This window comes from Pinus tabuliformis, chromosome 7, assembly GCF_031772625.1.
Source record: "Pinus tabuliformis cultivar Carrire ecotype Pingquan chromosome 7, CPIR1, whole genome shotgun sequence".
Taxonomy (NCBI): domain Eukaryota; kingdom Viridiplantae; phylum Streptophyta; class Pinopsida; order Pinales; family Pinaceae; genus Pinus; species Pinus tabuliformis.
The window spans coordinates 1905326413-1905351141 of NC_142293.1; the positions used below are offsets into that span (position 1 = coordinate 1905326413).

The following is a 24729-nucleotide window of genomic DNA, read 5'->3' on the forward strand; positions in this document are numbered from 1 at the left end:
ATATACGCATGCCCCCTAGCCGAGTGAGGGTTACATGTAATAAAATCGATACCCCATTTGGCAAAAGGACCAACGGAAATTATAGGATGGAGAGGATCAGGTGGAGCGCGCATCTTACGATCAAAAATCTGGCAGTTGTGGCATTTTCGGACCGCCATAATACAATATTTAAATAAAGACGGCCAGAAGTAGCCAGCGCGCAATATCTTTTGTGTTGTGCCAAACTCAAACATATGACCGCCACACGCTCAAGAGTGACAATCATTTAGAACCCTTTCAGCTTCCTCGTGAGTTAAGCAACGTCGAAAAATAGAGTCCGCCCCACGGCGATAAAAAGTATCTCCGATAATCCTGAATTGTTGGGACTCGAATCGAATTTTCGGACGTTCTAACCTTGAAATTTCTGGCCGAAAGGATTGGGTCTGGAGATAAACAATGATATCTCCATACCACGGATCTAAAGTGCTGATTAGAAACAAGGATTCATCCGTAATGGGTTCCTCCGCCACAGTTTCTGTGTCAGCACGCGGGAAGTCACACATTAATTCCGTAAAAACTAAAGATTTCTTAGACTTAGATTTCTCAAACTCCAAGTCGAACTCTTGCAGGATAACGATCCACTTAGAGTACTTGCCCCCTAGTAATTGCTTGGTCAGAATGTAGAGTATAGGGTTGCAATCCGAAATTACCGTAGTTTTACGTAGTAGAATGTAGTGACAGAAACGTTGGACAACTTGCACAGCTGCTAATGCAAATTTCTCCACATGCGAGTATTTTAGCTCAGTTGGGTTTAGCGTTCGACTGAGGTAATATATCACATGTTCCGTTCCTGATTCATCTTCCTGAACTAAGACCATCCCAATGATGGAATGAGAGGCGGCGAGATACAAGAAGTAAACCTAGTTGTAGTTGGGAGGATGCAACAACGGTGCATGGGTCAACGCGTGTTTGAGTGCATCAAAATATTTCTGAGCTATCTCATCCCAATAGAATTGAGTGTTTTTCTTCAACAACCGGGTAAAACCCTTTGTAACCTCGGCTTAGTTTGGAATGAATCGTCGTAAAAATTTTTCTTTCCCCTGCAAACTTTGGAGTTGGCGAAGACTCGAAGGAGGAGGCAATTTGATGATAGCTTCGACCTTCGAGGGATCAACGTGAATGCTGGCTTTCGAAATTACAAACCCTAGCAATCGACCCATTTCTATACAAAATACACATTTGTGTGGGTTCAACCGGATCCTACACCTCATAAAGATTGCTCGTAAATGGATGAGGTGATCAGCTCGATGTAAAGAATGAGCAGGCAAGTCATCAAGATAGGGTTGCACAATGTGTTTGATGTCATGAAACGCATAAGACATCGCCCTTCGAAAAGTTGCTCCAGCATTCTTAAGCCCAAAAGGTTATTTGCAGTAAGCAAATTTCCCCCATGGACAAATGAAAGTTGTTTTTGGTTGATTGGCAGGGAGAATATTGATTTGATTGTATTCAGAAAAACCGCCAATGAAGGAAACTAATTCGCTGCCGGCACAATCGTCAGTGATTTGATCGATATAGGGAGTTGGGTAATTATCCTATGGACAAGCTCGATTAATGTACCTATAGTCGATGCATATTCTTATTGTTCCCTGCTTTTTGTTAACCAGAACAATATTTGATACCCAATCCGTTAAAGAGATCGGATAAATGAAACCTGCTTTCAATAGTTTTTCAGCTTCTGCTTTAATTGCAGCAGCTTTTCGCGTGTGAATCTGATGCAAACGTTGCCGGACGCGTTTAGCGTCTGGGTATGTTTTGATCTCATGAACAACAATCGTGGGATCAATTCCTGGCATTTCCTCATAGGACTAGGCAAACACGTCGCGAAATTATTGAAATAGGGCCTTATATAATTGAATTTCGTCATCTGTACACGAGGCACCTATGTGAATGTTTTCAACAATTCTGGGCTTAACCGAAATGTCAATAGGAATAGTTCGAGAGATGTTCCCCAAATTTAACTCCGAATCGGGATGTTTCATTCGATTCTGAGGTTCCTTGACATATTCAGTTGTAAAGATTGATGAGAAATCATTTTCAAAACGATCATCCTCAGGTAAAAACGAATATCGGTGATGGAGATCTTCCAATGGTAAATCATCTACACATAGGATTTCACGAATTTTCTCATCAGAGTGAACAAGTTCATAAAACGTAGTTAAATCCTAGGTTGATGTGAAAAGTGATTCCTCACAGGCCACATTCATTAAGTCATTTCTGGTTGAAAACGAGTCAGCAAACGACTGCATAGCTTCATAGGCAATTTCATACGGACTCAAAGGCATGGAATCACCAAATGAGTCTATCTCAGATTCAAAAGGAATGATCCAAGGATAATCATAAACAATGGTGTCTGATGTAATCATATGAATGGTTGCAAATGAAGATGATGCGTTGATTGGAGGAAAAAGAAAAGTTCCAAGTAAACCGGCATCTTTAACTAATCCTACTCCAACATCCTTATATGGGATAGTCGTTTTACCAACATGCTGAATACTCCCCGAAGAGGCTGGGTCGGATGAAAAATAAGCCAGCTGGTCTATTGTCACGATCTTTCCATTGCTTGGAAATTTCATTACTCGAAAGACCGATGAAACGACCGTTGTCATAGCGTAATACCAACTTTGACCCAAGAGAAGGTTGTAGTCTAGAGGGGCATCAACCACCTCCACATCTAGACTAACGGTTTTTCCTTCAACCCCTATAGGCAAATCCTGTAGAATGCCAAAAGGATGAAACCCAGAGCCATCAAAGGCCTTTATAATCACCGGGGATTGATTTAGTGAAGGAAAACCAAGCGATCTCGAACAATGTATCGACATAATACACATTGAAGCTCCCTCATCAATTACAGTCCGATGAATAGGCCTGTTTTTGACTATCACTGGTATCTGGAAAGCCATTTGATGAGGAAAACGCGGTGTACTATTTTCTAGATCGAAAATTATTAGGTTCCGGTCCTGAATATCAACAGCTCCTATAGCCGACAAAAGTAATTTACATTGTGCTGGGCATGATTGCAGCACTTCCAAAGCCGACATTGCTGAGGGTGAAACAGTTAAATCCTCAACAATGTTATAATTTTGAGCCTCTCTCGCATATGGATTGAAAGCTGACTTTCGAAGTATACCCTTGGCAGATGGTTTGATTACTAAGTCTGGATTAGGTTTCTCGATCTGTAGTGGATCGGAACCGGAAGCTGAGGTTGATGGATTAGAATGAGAAGATTTTGCTTCTTTACCATCAACAGGACTCTTACTACCATAATCTTGCGATCGAGTCGCAATCCTAACATGGGACATCATCAGTATGGGTTATTCATTGGCACTCGAGGATGAACCTATCATCTTGCTGTCTTGAGCCGGAAAAGGATCCTTCAAAACAACAGGAGTTTGGGAATCCTTGACAATCTTCGCAACCTCTGCACGATGAGGGCAGTCTCTTGTAAAATGTTCATTGTCACAAATGAGACAAGGATAACGAGGTTTGCACTTTTCGTCATTGGATTCCGCCTTTTCAGGTTTCTCCTTTGAACTTTTGTTCGTTTTATTCTTCTTCTTTCCTTTCTTCTTCCCACCGGATTTTGATTTGGCTGTAGACGACTCTACAACGTGAATATCGGCGGAAATCTATGTAGAAGAATCTCCTGTTAGGGAATCAGGCAAGGTTATGATAGGAGAAGAATTATTGGAAGACTTCTTCTTACTTTTAGTGTTAACCATGCCAATCATACCATCGGCGGAATGAGATCCCAAAGGAGTTGCAGCAATTTGATTTGACTTGGGAAGATCGGGGATTTTTTCATGTAACTTACCTGACTGAGTATCTAGACCAAGTCAAGGTACTGTGATTGAGCAATGACTTGCTCCTTAGTAACAACTCCGGCTTTAGCAACATCTTCACTGATCTTTGGCAACAAAGATTTTACAAACCACTCAGCCAAGATTTGATCCGGAATAAATACCTTCACTAAACGGCGTCGACATCTCCAGTCGTGAATATGATCTGAAATGTACGTGGATTTCAATTGTTTTAGCGAAGTTAACAATTCCGTGCCATTGTCATATCGGACTGGCAACTGAAAATGAGTTAGAAACGAGGTAGCTAACTGACTAAAATTATAAAAAGTGCCTCGCGGCAACTCAATGTACCACTTGGCCGCGAGACCAATTAGAGTGCACTGGAAAAGTCTAAGACGGATCGAATCATCTGTGATGGAGTTAGACGCACACCAGAGGTGGTAAGTCATCACATGGTTCGACGGATCCTCTCCCGGTTTACCTTCGAACTTGGGAATGTCACTGGGCAACTTATTCAGCATTGGCGGCCAAAATGGAAGATAATTGATGGGATTGTTCGTTAGGCGTGACAAGTCAGGCAAGTCCAAAGTTGCGATAAATGGTAAGTGCCGATTAGGATCCCTAAAACTCTGGGTCATGAGACCAGCCCCAGGAGGAGGATATCAAGGATAACTAGGAATAGGAATCACATTCGGGATATTGTATCCTCCCGGGAAACCAGGATTAACCCGACGGTACTGGGGTTTTTGAGATTGTTGATAAGTGTACCCAGGATACGGTTGATACTGATAAACTGGCTGCTGGACAGCAGGACCGAATTGGTATTGTCCCTCGTACGGTTAATAAGTGAATTGTGGTTGACTTGTGACGACCGTAGTTAAACCAAGTTGTCCTACAGGCATTTGAACCGAAGTTTGAATCGTAGATCCAGACAGTGGTAAAGACGTCTAAGGAGTAGATACAGGAACAGTAGAAATCGGAGCTGTCGATACTCCAGAATTAGGTGGGGTAGATTGAACAGATGTAGCAGCAGTTGTAACAATCGTTTGAGGCAGAGTACGAGGTGTACTAGGTGCATGCTGAGAAACCACCGAAGGTACAAAAGTTTGAATGTTAGACTGGACTGGTTGCTGAGATGTACCAAAAACTAAGGGTTGTCGAGTTTGAGATGACAACTGTACACTTGGCTGCAACACCTATTGGGTTTGCGATGAATCCCACACTATATTCATTCCAGGGTACTAATCCATAACTCGTTGAGAATACTGAAGACCATAACCGGGTTGAGGGTAGGATTGATAATTGAAAGGTACATTTCCCGTTCCTTGAACAAACGTTTGACCTTGGGGTGGTTGGAAACCTTGGTTCGAGTATTGACCTTGGGGTTGATACCCTTGAGGCACATACTGATACTAGGGTTGACCTTGAGGTATAAATTAATACTGGGGTTGACCTTGGGCTACATATTGAAGCTGGGGTTGACCTTGAGGAACGTACTATCCCGTAGGTATGTACTGTCCTTGAGGTTGCCCCCTAGATGCAAATTGTGTGCCTTGAAGTTGTCCCCCGGGCATTAATTGAGGTTGCCCCCTAGGCGGTAACTCGCCACCTTGAGGTTGAGGATTGGGAATGGAACCTAACATCATAAGAATGTCTCCTACGCTCAACGGCTTTGTACCATTGCTTGCAGTTAATAACCCTTGCTCAATGGGTTGAGGAGATGCTCCTAAAAAAGTACTAGAAAGAGACTGATACCCAGAGGGAACAGATGGACCGCTGTACAAAAAGGATTCAGGCGATTGAGTAAACATGGACGACTGTCTTGCCATATTGACAGGAGTGTAAAAACCTCTAGGCGTTGAGTGATAAGGAGCACGAGGTGGTGAAAAAGTTAACCTTGAGTTTTCTAAATAATTAGTCAAAGAAAGATACCAAGAACTACTCCTAGGCGGACTGTAAAAAATTGATTCATTCTCCCTTAATTCAATAGTAGGTTGATTTTCAGGGATAGGGATGCCTACTTCTTCTTCTTCCAGAGCAAGTTCTTCAATAGAAATCAATCCAGAAGGAATATCTTGAGTGATTACTCTTTCTACCCTAGGTGAACCAGGACTACTAAAAGATGGAGAAACAAAGCCCGATGTCGAAGTAGTAGCAAAATCACTTTCAGGCTCGAATATTTCAGGTTCTTCACCTCTATCGCTAGTAGATGAAAAGCTACCAGCGATTTCGGAGACAGACACTGACTGTGGATTATATTCTGCTACTGGCGTTTGAAAATCAGGATGTACTATTAAAGAAGATTCTCCTTCTTCCGGTGACCCAACTCTACCGTCTCTAGGAGTTACGAGGACTTTTAAGCCTTCAAGTTGGCTTGGTACTTCCTAAGGAGGTTGGCCCCGAAGTCTACGGGACTTCCTCGGTAACTCATCTGCGTTTATAATCTCAGGAGACTGGCCCCGAAGTCTACGGGACTGTCTTGGTAATTCAGCCACAGTTAAAGACTTTTAACTACTTCACACACAAACAAAGTAAAATCTCAATGAAAAGCACCTAAAGTCTCTAAAGAAACAAACAAATTTGAATCATACGCCTAAAGAATGTAGGAGATCAAACACACACAAATAGTAACTTTCCAGACCGAAAACACTAGTTGGTGATGAAATCCAACGTCGCAGAGTTCAGTACAGAAATGGCGGTTGGAACAGTTACCCCGACAACCTGCTTAATGAATAGACTGGCACAAGTTCCTCCACTTAACCGTCTCGAGTGTAGTGAACCCCCCAGAAAATCCAAGTGAGTCTAGCCGACGTCTGCTCCAGGTACAGTGGGATCTTCCCACCACTGTCACCTTAAGAGGAGTCCTAAAGAATATGGCCACTAAGGTTACCAACTGAGACAAATACACCTGGGGGAACAATCTACGATCCGATACATGCGCAAGGGCAGAGTAGCAAGCTCAATCCCCTTGAAGGCTCCTTGACATAATCCAAGGTTTACCAACAAGTGACCCCAGGCTCCTCGACAATGGCTAATTCGAGGTTTACCGTTTGTAATACGTGAATATTTGGCGTGGTTCCCAATGAGGAAGGATTGATTCCCACATTGGTTAAGACACGATCTCGTGCTTCTCCTTTAAGAGGAGCTTTCCCAGAGCATAAATTCAACAATTGGATTTCTTCTCTACCACAAGATACAACGACTTGTTTGTTTTTACTGTCTTGGAGAGTTAATTACTCTCCTACTCCAAGACACTAGCCTAAGCTAAGTTGGTGTATGAGAGCCCTAGAAATAAAAATGTTACTAGGTGAATTTTACTTTAAGCGTTAATTTTAGTGGTTTTTGTTTAGGTCCAAAGGTGCGGAGATGAAACTTGTGGTATGAAGACTCGACTCAAAATCACTAAAAATGCACCTAAGATGATCCAAACAATCTTTTTTCTTCGATGAACTTCTAAACTAAGAAAGAGTTTGAGAATGCAAATACTTTGTAAACACAAATCTTTCTCAATTAAAAAAATTAAAAGAAGAGCCTTTCCTTTCCAAAGCACTCAAAACGAGACAACTAATTATTTCACAAAAATTTACCTTTTCGTTTCAAAACACTCAATCACTACAAAAAACAAACTTTTTCAAAAGAGATTATTTTTTTTATATTTTGTAAATAAAACACTCAAAACTAATAAAAATAACTAACTTTGAGAGCTACAAACTATAAAAACCTATTTGAAGTCAAAGCCTACTAAAAGTCTTTTAGAGGATGTTTTACTCAGCTAGATGTAAGCTAAGGACTAATTCATGCAGAATCACAAATCAGTCAAGAACAACCAATTTCGTTTTTTTTTTTTTTTTTAATGAAAATCCAGACTCTCAAACACAAGCTTTTCGAAGTTTTGAAATGAGAAAATACAAAGTGGATTCCTCAGCAAGGGGAGATTTCATACATGGCCAGACTCATAAGAAGGCTGGTAGACACTAAGGTAATATAAAGTCCCTACAGCTTCTAAGCTCAGAGCCACTACACAACCAAAATGAAGAACAAACCCAACAAGCAAAACTCCTAGGAATTTTACCTAAAACCCTAACACTGACGAAATCAATCCAAAGAAAGCTTCTGACAAGTTATATGCAGGTCTCGACAGTGGATAACAATTTCTAAAGACAAACTAATTTGACTGACAATAAATTTTAGGGTTTTCAAAATTTTGACAGGGTCCGCAGGTCCATAGTTGGCACAGGTGCGGTCCCGCTCTGTGCTAAAAGCTAAGCTGCGGGTAAGTATGCACTGTGTCAAACGGCTAGGGTGCGGTCCTCTCCCAAAGCTATAAAAAACAAAAAATAACCCTGGATCAACAAACTCTACCCAATTTTACACATAACAAGCCAAAAACAAAAACAACAATAGAGTTTCTCAAGTCAAAGTAAAAACAAGGAAAACAATAACGTCCCCAGCGGAGTCGCCATTCTGTCACACGGAATAAGTCGATCTTGCGGACAAGATAGACCTTCCTAGAATCTAAAGAATACCTAATGACAAGCAAACCAACCAGACACTATATTTCTCTAAATATGCTTTGATAGACATAGCAAACAAGTGTTTTTAGGGCCTACCTTAGGTCCAACGCTAGCTTGTGGATGCCCTCGCTCCTTCGATCCAAATGAGCTCCTTTTCGCGAATCTGAAAACACAAACAAGGAAAAAAAATTAAATAGCACCTGAAAAGGCAACCGCATAAAACATATTTAACATGAAAGTCAAGGAGTCCATGAAACAAATAACATAAGATGCTTGTTGGGAAAAATGAGTTTGATTGTATTAATTCAAAAGAAGAAGAACCTTACAACCTTTGCCTTCACACTGTACAAGCTCCTCCCAGGGTCCAGCAAGACGTCTCCTCTACTTTGACAAGTTTCACTCACTCCCTAATGAAACCAAAAAAGGTATGTGATCTCTCCTTTTTAGGCTTAACTAGGAAGTCTTGATTTCACGAGCATTTACCCTAAAAAATGTTCAGCTTCTAACATCTCTAAAAACCAGCCCAATGCTTGTATTTATAGTGCAATGGAAGGAGGTTACTATGTCCTCCTTCAATTGAATAAAGCCCTCCTTCAAAGGGAAAGCTCCTCTCATCAACGGATTAGCTCCTTCTCTTTTGGGATGCATGAACCACCTTAGAGCGAACAATCCACGTCAAAATTCCTTCTAGAAACCTCTAGAATTAACCCAAAGTGATTTTTTTAAGATAAAACTTGCGCCTTTTGACTTTCACAGGGGTCTGCACCTACACCGTTAGGGACAGAGTGGGCAGGTCCGCAGTTTTTGTACACAGAAGGTGCGGGACCGCAGGTGACCATGAGAGAAAGTGCAGGACCAGAGTTACACTAATTTTTAATGTCTTTCTCTCATTTCTAAAGCTTGATTTGGAGAGCTGAGGTCTGAGACTTGCTTAGGATGACCCATACTGACTGCAAATAATCATGATGACGATATTTTTGTGTAACAGTATGTGTAAATTGTAAATAATCTTAGCAGATCTCAGTCATGTGTGTAAATTGCCTAGGTGGACCTAATTTTCTAGTGATAATCTACGTTCTGGAAGGTTTTTTGTCTCACCAATCCATGATTGGGAGAGTTTTCCTTCAGTCTAACCTTAAAACGAGAATGAATTGTCATTAGAATCTTAGGGAATCCTAGTGTGCTTCAAGTCTATGTAAAAATAATCTGGAAATAATTCTAACTATTTGGTTAGGTTATTACAAGTTGTTTGATGTGTTAGATTATGTTTGTGTCGCAAAGCTCGGTGGTCCATGAGGGTCTATGTCAAATGGATTTTCCCCCTTGAGATATAAAGTTGTAAAAGTCATGATGTAAAGTGTCTTGAGGGTAAGGAAATGTTTTAATGTGATCATAAGTCCTAAGTCCTAGGTCCTAGGTGATTTTTCCAAAGGCTAATTTCGAGGATCGAAAAATAAAAAATAAAAAAACAATAAAAGATAAAAGATATAAATAATAAAAAATTAAAATTTAAAAATTAAAAATTAAAAATAAAAATAAAAAATAAAATAAAAAGTAAAATTAAAAATTTTAAAAATAAAAAATAAAAAATAAAATAAAATAAAATAATAATAAGTGAAAATTTAGAGTAAATAAATGTAGAATTCTAATTGTTTAATATATTAAAATGCATTTAAAAATTTGAGGGATGAGATTAAAAAAATCTTGATGTAGAGATTAGTTTGATATAGATCAATCGAACTAGCCATTGGGAATTTTTCTTTTAAATAGATTGTTAGGGGTCATTTGAGATCAGATTGGATCTTAGAGTCTTGTGCTAAAGAAAGGTCTCTTGTAGTCATTTTTGTGCAATAAAGAAAGACTTTGCCGTTAAAAATATTCATGGTGTTACTCAATGCTGTAAGTTGATTTATTTTTTTGCATAATTTTATTTTGAGCCGCCATTGATTATAGCTTTTGATCTCTTGGGTTTAAATGATAGTTTATATTGTGAAATATAATTATAGGTATCTCCATTTGATCTGGATTTCACTATTGCTTTCTCCCTCTATGTTAATGGTTGATTTTAAACTGTGCAGGAAATCTTAGTAGTATACCAGTATACCGAGCATTAAAGGAAGTTATCGTCAACTAGCCAACTCCAGTATTGCGTTTTCTGAAAAGCCCATCTAGTTCTTAATCCCAACTTTATGATCTAAAATTTTTTATGAATGCATGCAATGTTTTCTAAAGTATTTCACATTAAAATTAAATTTTGATAATATTACTGTGATTATTGACAAATATGAGTGATTAAGAGTCAAAAAGCTGTAAATGTTGTAATTATTTAGCTGATTTAGGGTTTTAGTTTTGTTTTTTCCACATATTATTTCTGGGTTTCATGTTTTTGCCATTGTAGGCTACAGGTAGAGGCTTTGGGAAATTTTCACGGTTTCATCAAGCAATCTCAAAGACTCTGCAACACGATGTTTCATTTTTGCAAGGATAGTCTTGAGGGGATTTTCAAATTTTATGAGAGAATTTGATGGTTTATCAATGCTGCTGCTTGGAGTTTATTTTTATTTGGAGGAAGAAATTTTCTAATTTTTTCAGAGCAGGTTGTTGCTTCACTCCTAGGTTATCTCACACTATCCACACTATCTGCTCAGCCACCACTGTCAACAACTATCACTCCACACTCTTGCTGCCCATCCACTGCACCAATATCCCTAGTCTTCACCTTGTTCCACTCTCCACCCATTTTTATTGATGTGTTTAAATTTGCTGCCATACACCTGCAATAAGAAAAACACATCTCCACACCCTAATCAGTTGCTTCAAAGGTGCTATCCAACTTGAAAGCAACACGCATTTCCCTCCTTAGTGGAGTCATTGCTCTCCAATCCCTCCAACCTACATCATTCAAACTGCCCTCTGTGCATCCCCAAATGTTGTTTGCTCTAGAAACCCTTGATCTCCCATCGGTTTCTCCAAACACTGCATTTCACTCCTCCATAACTTCCTTCAGCCATCCAGTCTTCAGTCTTCTCACGCAGCTGTAGTCACCTACACACAACAAGAGGAATAAAGTTTTTTTTCCATGCATGCCTAGGTTTTTGGAGTTTAGGGTAGGTATTCTTCTCAAGATAAGTGGGTATGCTGATTTAGTTTCAAGCTAAGTTTTGATTTTGGCATAAACTATTCTAGTTTTGTTTTATAGTTTTTTTACTCTAAAAAATAAAATAGATTTCCATTAGATTCACTCTAGTTTTGTTTTTTTTTTAATAAATTTCATATAAAAGAGGGACATCAAAGAGTTTAGAATTAGATCTTATATTATTTCATTTTTTTAATGTATATAGATAAGGGATGTTACATTTTAGTTTAGATTAATTTAATTTTAGTTTAGTTCATAAGTTTAGAACTTTATATTATAATAAAAAATATAAAAATATAAAAAAAACATCAAAAACTTTTTTTAGATTTTAGATTTAAGTGCCGTATATATTTAGATTAGATTTAATTTTGGTCTAGCCTTTTAAATTTTTATTTTTTATTTTAAGTTCTCGTTTTATTTTATTTGAAAATCATAAAAAATAAAAAATTAATAAATCATAAAAATTATATAAAATAAAAATCGATTTTCACTTTTAAGATTAGCTTTAGTTTGAGATTTAGTCTTAATTTTGTTTCAGTTTTCTTTTATTTAAATTTTGAGTTTAGAACTTCAAAAAATTAAAAATTAAAATCTATTTCATTTTAGGTTTTAGTTTTATTTTTATTTCTTTAGTTCCATTTTTTTTAGTTTAGATGTTCTTGTTTCCATATTATAAATAAATAAATTATATATATATAGATAAATAAATAATATATATATATATATATATATATATATATATATATATATATAATTTTGGTTTAGAACTTTGGTTTAGATTAGATTCTCATTTTTAATTTTAAAATATAAAAGTTCAAAAATATAAATAAATAAGGGGTTGGATTTGATTTTTCATTTGTTTTATTTTGATTTTTTTTAGGATTTAGTTTTATAGAATTTCTTTTTTGTCATATATGATCAGGGGTTAGTTTTTAATTTTGATTTCATTTAGTTTAGGATTTAGTCTAAGGTGTTAGATACATTTAGGTTTATAAATTTAGTTCGATTAAATAATCACAAAAAAATAAAAAATAAAATCATAAAAGGTTAAAAAATGCATTTTTTATTAGACTTTAGGATTTGTCTTGTTTTATATCTAGATTAAAAAGTTTATAAAAATATATATAAAAAATGTAAAATTTTTAAAAAGGCTAATAAAAATTTGGAAATTCTTTTTTAAACACTTTTTTCTGTTGTGGAAAAGTTAAATGTGCTTAAAATGCTTATATCTGAAGATTAACTCTTTAAGAATATATAGATTATCTCACATTTGGTAAAAGTTAATCTTTGTTCGAGTTATTTGATGGTAAATAATTGTTAATGAGATTCATATTTCTAAATAATCATTCAGTGATTAAATCCGTAAGGCACTGGTCTATTAACTTTATAAAATCGATTAAGTGTTTTTCCCCTCGTGTTTCCCAACCCAACTAGTCCAAGTTGGTCATCCATTGTCCCATAGGGTTTACCCCCATTAGCCACGGGAGAGGCTTAAATGGAGAGATCATGGATCACGGTGATAGTCCCGAGTGTGAGCGTTGTCGTGGCAATATGTGCCACAACATTTTTTGGCGGCGTTTCCAGTGTTTCAACGACAATCATCCTTCTCATTTTTTATCTTTTCATCTCTCCCGACAATGCCAACATTTTTTGGCACCGTTGCCGAGGAACATTTTATTCTTTATGTTTCAAAATCAATCATCCTTCTCATTTTTTATCTTTTCATCTGGCCCCGCAATGCCAACATTTTTTGGCGCCGTTGTCGGGGATAGAGTTTTTCTGTCCGTGGCGTTTCAATGACATTCATCTTCTCATTTCTCATCATTTTTTCATCTTTATCATCTCTCATTTGAGCTGGCAGATTCAACATTTTTTTCCATCATTTGGATTTTTTCATCCCCTTATCTTTCTTCATATTAGCAACTACTCTTCACTTCGTTTCTTTTTTGGGTGGCGACTCCATTTCTTTTATTTTTCCCAGAAAAAAAGCCTCTCTCATATGAGCTTTTTTTTTGCTTTTTGTATCCTAGAATTAGATTCATTGTTCAAGTGGCGAGTCCACTTCTTTCATCTATTTATTTTCTTGAGCAGAGATCTCTTTCTATCATCCATTTGGTCCCTCGTTATTCATCATGGATTATTCATTTAAACCATATAATTTTACTGATGATCTCCATGATATTCTGGAAGTGGCCATTTCTAAATTACCTTTGTTCTCAAGTGGTTATTCAGTTGCTATTAAAAGGCATGTACCTTGTTTACTCGTATAATGATCATATATTGTAGACCCCCTCAGTATAATCATGAAGATGTTAAAATGCGTCTTTTTGTCATTTCCTTAGAGGGTGATGCTTTGAATTGGTTTAAAAATTGTCCTAAGGATTCTTTCACTTCTTTACAAGACATTGTCAATGCTTTTAAGGATAAATATGGTGATCGAGACAACTTGCCTTGTGCCCCTAAAATTGTGCAAAAGAATGAAAGTAATCTTATAAAAGGTCTAGTTGTCGATGAAATATTTCAAGACAATTCTTCATATTAGAATGTGCCATCCACCTGTAGCATTCCATATCAAATCCATGATAGTGGAAAAACAGGGACAAATGACAATGAAAAGGAAGATCAAAGGCAAATTATCCAAGAACCAATGTTGTTGGTAAAAAATATGGAGATCAATCAAACTAATTATGCCAATGATGTGAGAAATTTATGCACCCACCTGGAAAAACGTAATAGGGAGATGGAGATCATGCAAAATCAGCATACTAAGGAAATTGAGGCTATGAAGATTAATCATGACACAAAAGCTAGTTTTATACAAAGCAAGTTGTCACACTTAGAAGAAAATATGACGACCATGAAAGCTAATCATGATAGGGAAATTAATTCTATGCAAAACAAGTTATTAACTATGGATGAAGAAATGAATATCATGACATTCAATCATAATAATCAGTTAGCTACCATGCAAGCAAATCATAATAATAGATAAACTCTATGCAACATTGCTTAATGACCATAAAGGGAAAGAACGATAAAGTAATAAAAGATATGGAAGAAGACCATGCTGGGGAAATCAGTGCTATAAAGGTTGAACACTTTAGTCAGATAGATGCCATTAAAATACAGGTTCAGAAATTTCAACAATGGTCAGAGGATGAAAGAAACCAAGGAACGTCAATAAATCAGTAGCCTCTTTATCTGTTACAACAAGCTCCATCTTATTATGAGGTCCTTTGTTCCATTGAAAAGTAGATAATTGAAGGTGACCTCGATAAAATAGAAATTAATAATCAGGTTGATGCTCACATGGTTAATCCACCAGTCATAGAGGATCAAGTTATAACTCATGGCACTTGTGAGATTGATCCATCATCCTTGACAGGGCAGATCTAAAATGAAGAAAGACATGTCACACATATCTTACATACTTCATGTCATAGCTTTGAAACAAAAGGTTCCACGTCATCATTGATACAACTTGCCTCAAAGAAAAAATGCAAAAGAAAGGGAACGAGAAGAAGATTTGATGCATCACATGGCCCCGAGCAGCTTGATTTTCGGATAGGAAAAGGTCTTACTGTATGCAGAATTGGACATGGCACATCCGATAAACAGCCGAGAGATCTCCGTGAAAGTGGGCAAATGCTTAGTATACACTATATTGAACACATCTCATACCATGGGGCATCCTCTCTATTTCTAACCCTACTCTTTTTTTTCCCGCATTTTCATTTTTGTTTTACATTTTGATTTACTTTTATAGATAGTTAATAAATGGAGAGCTTATATCTTTCATGTGCTTTACATTATATTGATTTTTTGGATGGACGCTACCTATATTTTGTTATGTGTTGCATGGATGGAGATTCTGGATTCTCACATTTCTACAGTGGAGCAACGTGTCCCCAAGTGGAGCCAAATGTTGACCACTACGTATCAACTACCCATAGCAGTACACCCCATTTTCTTCGCAAAAGGGATAGCGCTTGACTAACATGTCTGTGCCATTCGACAGTCATCATCGACGTGATCATGTTATGTTGTAAACTGAGTCTGCATGTGTAAATTGTAAATAATCTTAGCAAATCTGAGTCATGTGCGTAAATTGCTTAGGTGGACCTAATTTTCTAGTGATAATCTACGTTCCCGAAGGTTTTTTGTCTCACTGATCCATGATCGAGAGAGTTTTCTTTCAGCCTAACCCCAAAGCCGGAATGAATTGTTATTAGAATCTTAGGGAATCTTAGTGTGCTTTGAGTCTATGTAAAAGTAATTTGGAAATAATTCTATCTATTTGGTTAGGTTATTACAACTTGCTTGATCTGCTAGATTATGTTTGTGCCGCAAAACTATGTGGTCCTTGAGGGTCTATGTCAAATGGGTTTTCCCCCTTAAGATGTAAAGTTGTAAAAGTCATGATGTAAAGTGCATTGAGGGTTAGAAAATGTTTTAATCCTATCATAAGTCTTAAGTCCTAGGTCCTAGGTGATTTTATCAAAGGCTAAGTTCAAGTATCCAAAAATATAAAATAAAAAAACAATAAAAAATAAAAGATATAAATAATAAATAAATAAAATTAAAAAATAAATAAAAAAATCAAAAAATTAAAAATTAAAAATCAAAAAATAATAATAATAAGAAGTCAAATTTTTTAGTAAATAAATGCAGAATTTTAACTTTTTAATATATTAAAATGCATTTAAAAATTTCACGGATGACATTAAAAAAAATCTTGATCGTCATCGACGGTCGAGATTAGTTTCACACTGATCACTCGAACTAGCCATTAGGAATTTTTCCTTTAAATAGGGTGAAAGCGGTCATTTGAGATGAGATTGGATCTTAGAGTCTGGTGCTAAAGAAAGATCTCTTGTAGTCATTTTTGTGCAATAAATAAAGATTTTGGGGTTAAAAATCTTGTTGGTGTTAGTCTTGTCGAAGTGCTATATGATGATTTATTTTTCTGCATAATTTCATTTTCAGCTATTGATTATTTGGTTTGAATGATAGTTTAGATTTTGAAATATAATTCGATTTCACTATTGTTTTCTTCCTCTATGTTAATGGTTGATCTTAACCTTTGCATGAAAATTTATTTTTGAGTTTACTGGCTTTAGGGGAAGTTCTAGGCTGAATCAACCAACTCCCTTATTGCATTTTCTAAAGAGCTACCTAGTTCTTAATCCCAAGCTTATCATCTGAAATTCTTTTATGAATCTATGCAGAGTTTTCTCAACTATGTCACATTAAAATTAAATTCTGATAATATTAGTGTGATTATTGACAAATCTCACTACTTAAGAGTTGAAAAGCTGTAAATTCTGTAATTATTTAGCTCGTTTAGGGTTTGAGTTTTGTTTTCTACCCATATTATTTGAGGGTTTTATGTTTTTGCCATTGTAGGTTGCACTTACACACTTTGAGAATTTTTTAGGGATTCATGAGGCAATCTCAAGCACTCTGCAACGGGGGGTTTCATTTTTGCAAGGATGATAAATAAACAAAAGGGTCAACAAAACCCAAAACCTTACACATAAAAACAAAATTAGACCCCTTGTAGAAAGAGACCATTGTCTTCCTAGTGCTCATTATTCATGGTATGGAAGTACCCATGTCTGTGGCTCCTTGTAGTTGACAATCATCATGCAGTTTAAGAGAGGGTATAGAATCCCACTCCTCCCATATATAGCTTTCCTTACATAGCGCTCCTTCATTAACAACACCATTAGGTAATATTGGCTCAATTAGCAAGTACGTAGTGGGAATGAATATGCTTAAGTGCTAGAGCCTCCAATGTTTAGACCTCTGAGATGTTTAGACAAGCGCCCTTCCATTACACATTTTCTTAGCCTCATTAATGACCAATTCATAGTCTTCTTCAATGATGGGTTGCGTAAATTTGTCTCCAAGTAGTAGTCTAACGCCATAAGCTCAACCATGTTATAACTACATTAGTTTTATTACCAACCATTTTATTAATTTTGTTTAAAAAATATATGTAATTTGTTAATTTAACAAAATATTTCACTAATTGACTAAATCTTTTGAATTTTAATTTTATCATGTTAATTTTAAAATAGTCTATCCTGGCACAAATTGGACTCAAGAATAGTGTAGTGGAAATTCTTGCATGATTTTTGCCAAAATGAAGTAGAAATTTTGGGAGTTCTATTTTACAATTGTCAAACTTCAACATTTTGACTGCCTATTTAGTTTTTGATAGTGTTGAATCTAGTTCCACCATAAATAGAAACAATTCAAACTCTCATATAATCAGAGTTAAAAGAAAAAACTAAATTCCTACCAAAAACCACTTTGTAGAGGAATTTGTAACCTTTGAAGAAAACCCTTTATTTTTTACTTGTCCTTTGATATATATATAAAGATTAATAATAATTCCTTTATATATATGATTAATAATAATTTTATTAATTACTTTCGTAAAAAGAAATAATATCACTAATATAAAATGTATGATAAAATAAATAAATATTTTACACTTACCTATAAATGAATCCATGTCGATGGCCCTTGGTTGAATTATATGGCTGCTAACTTTATTAGTCTACTGAATCTTTATAATTTTAATCATATTTTAGTATTTTTCTACTTGTTTAGTTTTTAAAAATATTTCGACTCTTCAGTTACAATGGCTTATAATCGTTTGCTTCAAAACTTATGATTATTCTCTTTCACGATTTTAATTTATTTGAAATATCTGATGTCCTCCCAATCGTCAAGAACGTTTCATTACCTTAGCCAGAAAACCTGATATAAGGACATGTTTGCTCCATGAATATACAGAGCTTCAGAGCACATTAACATGAATAATCCTGCAACCTGTTACTGAGCTTTTCCCAATACTTATATAAGCAGTTGCAGGACAAGGTGCGTTTATTTTCCTTCTCTGCTCGAACAGGCGATTTCACCAACTCAATTCAATTTTCATCAATTCCCTCTGACCCGAAATGGCCACCCAACAAGAAGACATTGCCAGAGCTCCCGCGGTTACCGATGCAGAAACGGTTGGGCGTATCTTCGTGGAACGGTTTTACAATATTCTTGTTGCTTCTCCTCAATTGTTATATAAATTTTATGAGGATCCCGGTATAATCAATAGCCGGCCTTCCGTGAGCGATCAAATTCTTTCACTTGCTACTTCTCCAGACCACCCTAGGTTTAAAGTGGAGATCAAAACAGTGGATTCGCAGGATTCGCACAGAAATGGAGTAATGGTTCTGGTAACTGGGTCAATTAAGTTTCTAGATAATGCAAATCGCAGCTTCACTCATCTCTTTTTCCTGGCTCCTCGGAGAAATGGGTATTTCGTAGTGAATGATAGTTTTAGGTACGTGGACGAAGAACAATATGCAGCCCAAGCTGACTCCGGATCAGAACCAGTTGTCATATCTGAAATAGAATCTCAGGGTCAGATTGGTGTCGTTGAGCAACCAACAACAATGGCGGCGGAGGTACACATTCCTAGGACAGAAGTCGCAACAGGGTCAGCTGGCCAATTCCAGGAAGTTTCCGCCAATGAAGAGGTCCACAGTCAAGGCCAACCTGCCGCTACCCACGAAACTCCTGCTGTATTTCAAGGTGCACCAGAAAGTTCTCAGGGTTTAATTGTTAAAAATGATGCCGCAACACAGACAGATGCCGTAACATCTACTGTTAGCCCTATGAGAGATGAAAGCACTGCAGAAGGAAGTGGGTGCTCTATTTTTATCAGCAACCTCGATCCTGACACTATACCTACCCAGGTTAAGGAGGAGTTCAAGAAGTTTGGGGAAATTAAGCCTTCTGGGGTTCAAGTTAGGACTATGAGACATGGCCTGTCGGCTTTCGCGTTTGTTGAATATGAAGAAGCAGCTTCAGTCCGGGCTGCAATTCTTGCATCCCGTATGCAATTCGGTGAACGAAAGGTATTTATCAGTCGGAAACGTCCAACTGCTGGTAGACAGGGCTACAGAAATGATGGACCTGGAAGACGTGGTGGCTATTCCCATGGCGGTCAAGTATATGGCAGAAGTAATCTTAGGAGCAACAGAGCCAGAGGAATTTAGAATTTTGGTACCATTTTAAACATTCTGCTAGAGGAATTTAGAATTTTCGTACCACTTTAAACATTCTGCCAGAGGAATTTAGAATGTTGGTACCATTTTAAACATTCTGCCAGAGGAATTTAGAATTTTGGTAACATTTTAAACATTCTGCCAGAGGAATTTAGAATTTTGGTAACATTTTAAACATTCTGCCTGTGTATGTTCTGTCATCTTAGTTATCATAAACGTCTTTTTCTAGGAAATTTGTGGAGAAATAAGAACCTGTTTACCATTTTTTGGCGTCCATAAGTCATTAAGAAAACCTGTTTATAAATGTACATGATACTATATTTATTTATGCTTATATTAGTTTTCGTGAACGTGCTTTTCTATGAATTTTGTGGAGAAATAAGAACCTGTTTATCAAGTTCTGGTTTCTTTATGTCATTAAGAAGAAAATCTGCTTATATGTAGATGGACAGAATGAAAGAAGGGAAAAAAATATTTTAACCTTCAATAGGTTAAATATAATTTATAAAACAAATTGCTTCTTATCAATTTAATGTATTGTTAATGATAGATTTTTTTGGCGAAAATTACATGAGAAATCATTACATGAGAAATCATTTGTCCACGCCTTTGTCATGAACCACACCAAACTCGTTGACAAATGAATGATTATCATTAACTTGTTATGGATCACATAACTCTACAATTAATATATTCTGTTTTTTATCCTTGAAATGTATATTTACATAATAAGATATTAGTTTTTTGAAATATTTATAGTTAAGGAAGATGGATATTTATATCAACCTCTGGTGGAGGTAGGTTACTTTAATTTTTTTAATTAGATGGCTAAGATTAACTCTGGGCTGAATTTACTGGAAATATATTAATTAATTTATAAACAAGGATCCATTGAGTAACGAGAGCTGAAGCGTTTCATGGGAAGCGTTAAAGACGGATCCATTAATCGTGTCGATCTTGATCTTTTTAAAATATGATTACTGTATCTTCTTGTTTAATTAATTTCTGTATATTCACTAGTGATAAAGAAAATGCCATGATCTTATATCGAGAATAGTCAATCCTAGCCACGGAGAAATTACTCCAAATATGTGCCTTTAAAGTCGACAATTAAATGCTAGAGCTAATTTCCACAATTAGTTATATACTGGATAAAAATTCGAGAGTTTATTTCCAACATTCGAAACTGAAATTAATGACACACATGATTGGGATGAACGAGCGGGAATGCAACTCTTTCAACACATGATTTTATGTTCTTATGACCTTAAGTCTGCGATGTCAGTTTTCTTTGTGCTTTATAAAGATATAAACTGCATGTGCCTTCGAAGTCTCAATTGTATAAGAGTTCATGCAAACTGACTAATTTTGTGTTGGTGCAAATTTAAATAAATCAATTTGATGAATAAAACTGGAAACTGAGTGGAAAGAAACACTCCAGTAAAAAGATATTTGACAAATCTCAATGCCAATTAATTGAATCAGATTTATTTCTTAAATAAAAATATTCACGTGAAAATAATATTAAGAAAAACATTCATGGAGACAAAAACACAAGAAAAACCTAGACTAAAGGGGAGCACATCCTTGAAAAGTGGGACAACCTCGAAAAAAAATCTACTAGAAAATACTAATAAAAACACTCATGGAGAGAAAAACACCATTTATGGGAAAAACACGAGAAAAACCTAGACTAAGGGGGAGCACATCCCTGAAAAGTGGGACATTCCCCATAAAAAAATCCACTAGAAAATAAGCTTTAAAACACATTATGGTAAAAATAGGGGTTGAGGGGGTTGCTGATTCGTGACAAGATATTTTAGCTTGACATCTTAATTAGGGGAATAACCTAGACTAAGGGGGAGCACATCCCTCAAAAGTGGGACATTCCCCATAAAAAATCCACTAGAAAATAAGCTTAAAAATACATTATGGTAAAAATAGGGGTTGAGGGGGTTGTTGATTAGTGACAAGACATTTTAGCTTGACATCTTAATTAGGGGAATAACCTAGACTAAGGGGGAGCACATCCGTGAAAAGTGGGACATTCGCGAGAAAAAATCCACTAGAAAATGAGCTTAAAAACACATTATGGTAAAAATAGGAGTTGAGGGGGTTGTTGATTAGTGTCAAGACATTTTAGCTTCACATATTAATTAGGGGAATAGAGTTGGTCTAAAGGGTGTGGAAGGTAGGATGAATTCCGTGGAAGCTAAGATTGACGATTTGAAGATAGATTTGAAGACACATTTGACAAATCTTCTACAATAATTACTTACTAATGGTGAAAGGGTAGCAAAGGAAACTCATGACGTGAACGAAAGAAATGTTAATAATGATTTCATAGACTCTAATGTTGGATCGAAGACCCACCATGTTCCAAAAATCGAGATGAGGAATTTTGATGGCAAGGATCCAACAAAATGGATATTACACATGGAGAAATTTTTCGATCTCAATAATGTGCAAAACATAAAAAAGGTACATATTGCAAATTTATATTTGGAACCAAATCATTTTGTATGGTATCATTGGCTTTTCTATCGTAAAAAAATTATCATTTGGGCAATTTTTACGGAAGAATTGACAACAAATTATGAGGATACAAAAAGCAACACTTTTTTTAGCCAATTGATAAGTCTCAAACAAAGGGGTTCAATAATGGAGCGCAATGAGGAGTTCCAAGAATTGAACATAAGGGTAAAAAATATTCCAGACTAGCATATGATTGATGTGTTCACAGGGACTTTAAAGGATAGTATCCAACATGATGTTTGACTTTGGCAACCTGATTCATTAGAGAAGACATTCAGGTTAGCAAGAAAAATGGAAAGCAAAATTATGGCAACTAGGGTTGTTGCCCCTACTCTTCCACAACCTATAAGGTTGACACCACAACAATTGGAAGAAAAAAGAGCAAAAGGGCTTTGTTACAGTTGTGATATCAAATACACTAATGGTCATAAGTGTGCCGAGAAGAAATTATTCTACATAGATTGTGAAGAAGAAGAAGAAAAGGAGCAAGAAAGGTCAAAATAAGAGGATATAATCCATGAAAAAGCCTAGATAAAGAAGAAATGAATCCGACCATATCTTGTAATGCATTGATTGGAATTACCATTCCTCAAACCATCAAGATAGAAGGACAAGTCAAGAAGAAAAGGGTAATATTGTTGATTGATTCGGGAAGTACCCATAATTTTATTCATTCTAAGGTAGCAAAAGAATTGAATTACTTCCTATATCCAACACGAGAGTGTCAAGTGATGGTTCCAAATGGAGGAACAATAAATTGCTCTCGAGAGTGCCATAATATCAAGCTATCCATGGGAGAATATGTGTTGACTAGCCCAAAGATTTCCATTCCAATGGTAGGTGCTCATGTTGTACTAGGAGTCCAATGGCTACAATCCTTGGGTACAATAGCTTTTAACTTTCAAGAACTTTTCATGAAATTTTATGCGGAAGGAAGGAAGTTGAATTAAGGGGTATTGCAGGGAAACTTGGGAAAGACAATCAACTCTAACTGTATGACAAAGCTTCTAAAAAAGGAACAGAGCGGTGTAATTTCACAATTATGTTCGCTAGATGTTTCCACATCAAAATCATCTATTTCTCCAGATCTCCAAAAAGTCTTGGACAATCATTCCAAGGTATTTGAGACTCCCAAAGTTCTCCCACCTATTTGTGATGATGATCATGCTATTCATCTGATTCCACGAAGTGTTCCTCCAGACATCAGGCCATACAGATATCCCTATGCCCAAAAGTGTGAAATTGAACGTATGGTTGCAGAAATGCTAAAAGCTTGTATAATTCAACCTAGTCAAAGTTCTTTCTCTGATTCAGTAGTATTGGTGCACAAGAAGGATGGATCATGGCGCATGTGTCTAGATTATAGGGAGCTAAACAAGCTCACTATTGAAGATAAGTTTCCCATTCCTATCATTGATGAATTACTAGATGAATTACATGGATCAATTTACTTCACCAAGTTGGATCTTCGTTCAGGATACTATCAAATCAGAATGAAGACTGAAGACATTCTGAAAATAGTATTTAGAACTCATGAGGGTCATTATGAATTTTTGGTCATGCCTTTTGGCCTTACCAATGCACCTTCTACATTTCTAGGTTTGATGAATTCCATTTTCAAACCCTTCCTTAGAAAATTTGTCTTAGTACTTTTTTATGATATACTAATCTAGAACAAGTCTTGGAAGGATCATGTTGAACATGTTGACAGAGTGCAACAACTATTAGAGGAGAAACAATTATGTGCAAAAAGATCCAAATGTTTCTTTGGAGTACAAGAGGTGGAATATCTCGGTCATATTGTATCTCATGAAGGAGTTAAGGTAGACCCTAGCAAAATTAAAGCCATTAAGGAATGGAAAATTTCCACATCCATAAAGCATCTGCAAGGATTTCTCAGGTTGACAGGGTATTATCGCAAGTTTGTTAATAATTATGAGAGAATAGCAGCACCTCTAACAACATTATTGAAGAAAGATGCATTTTCATGGACTCGAGAAGCAACAAAGGTCTTCGAACATCTTAAAGAGGCAATGTGCCAAGCACGAGTCTTAGCTACACCAGACTTCACAAAAACCTTTATTGTGGAATGTGATGCTTTAGGAAATGGAATTGCTGTTGCTTTAATGCAAGATGAGAGACCCATTGCTTTTGAAAGTCGTCGAGTCAAGGGAAAGTTTTTACACAAAGCTATTTATGAGAAGGAAATATTGGCAAAATACTACATGCACTTAAGAAATGGCAACCCTACCTAATGGGAAGATACTTCAAGGTAAAAATGTATCATGATAGCCTTAAATACTTTTTAGAAGAAAGATTAACCTCTGAAGAGCAACACAAGTGGGTCACAAAGATGTTGGGTTATGACTTTGAAATCATCTACAAAAAAGGGAAGCAAAATGTGTTGGTAGATGGACTCTCAAGAAAGGATGAGGATGTGGAAGCATTGTTGTATGCCATTTCTATTATCAAATCAGATTGGATAAACGAAGAAAGGGAGAAATAGAAGATTGATGAAAAAGAGTGGGCACTTATTCGAAAGTTACAACAAGATTCTTGTACATCTCATACATTTAGCTGGAAAAATGATTCGTTATGGTACAAAGATTGCTTATACCTCTGTAAGA

General features: G+C 36.3%; 1 protein-coding gene across 1 annotated transcript; it reads left to right on the forward strand.

The window, feature by feature from the left end:
- The first annotated feature begins 18460 nt into the window (after positions 1–18460).
- Positions 18461–19558, forward strand: LOC149256094 (nuclear transport factor 2-like). Its single transcript, XM_089455214.1, has one exon. The coding sequence runs from the start codon at positions 18461–18463 to the stop codon at positions 19556–19558; it is 1098 nt and encodes a 365-aa protein (XP_089311340.1).
- The last annotated feature ends 5171 nt before the right edge of the window (positions 19559–24729 follow it).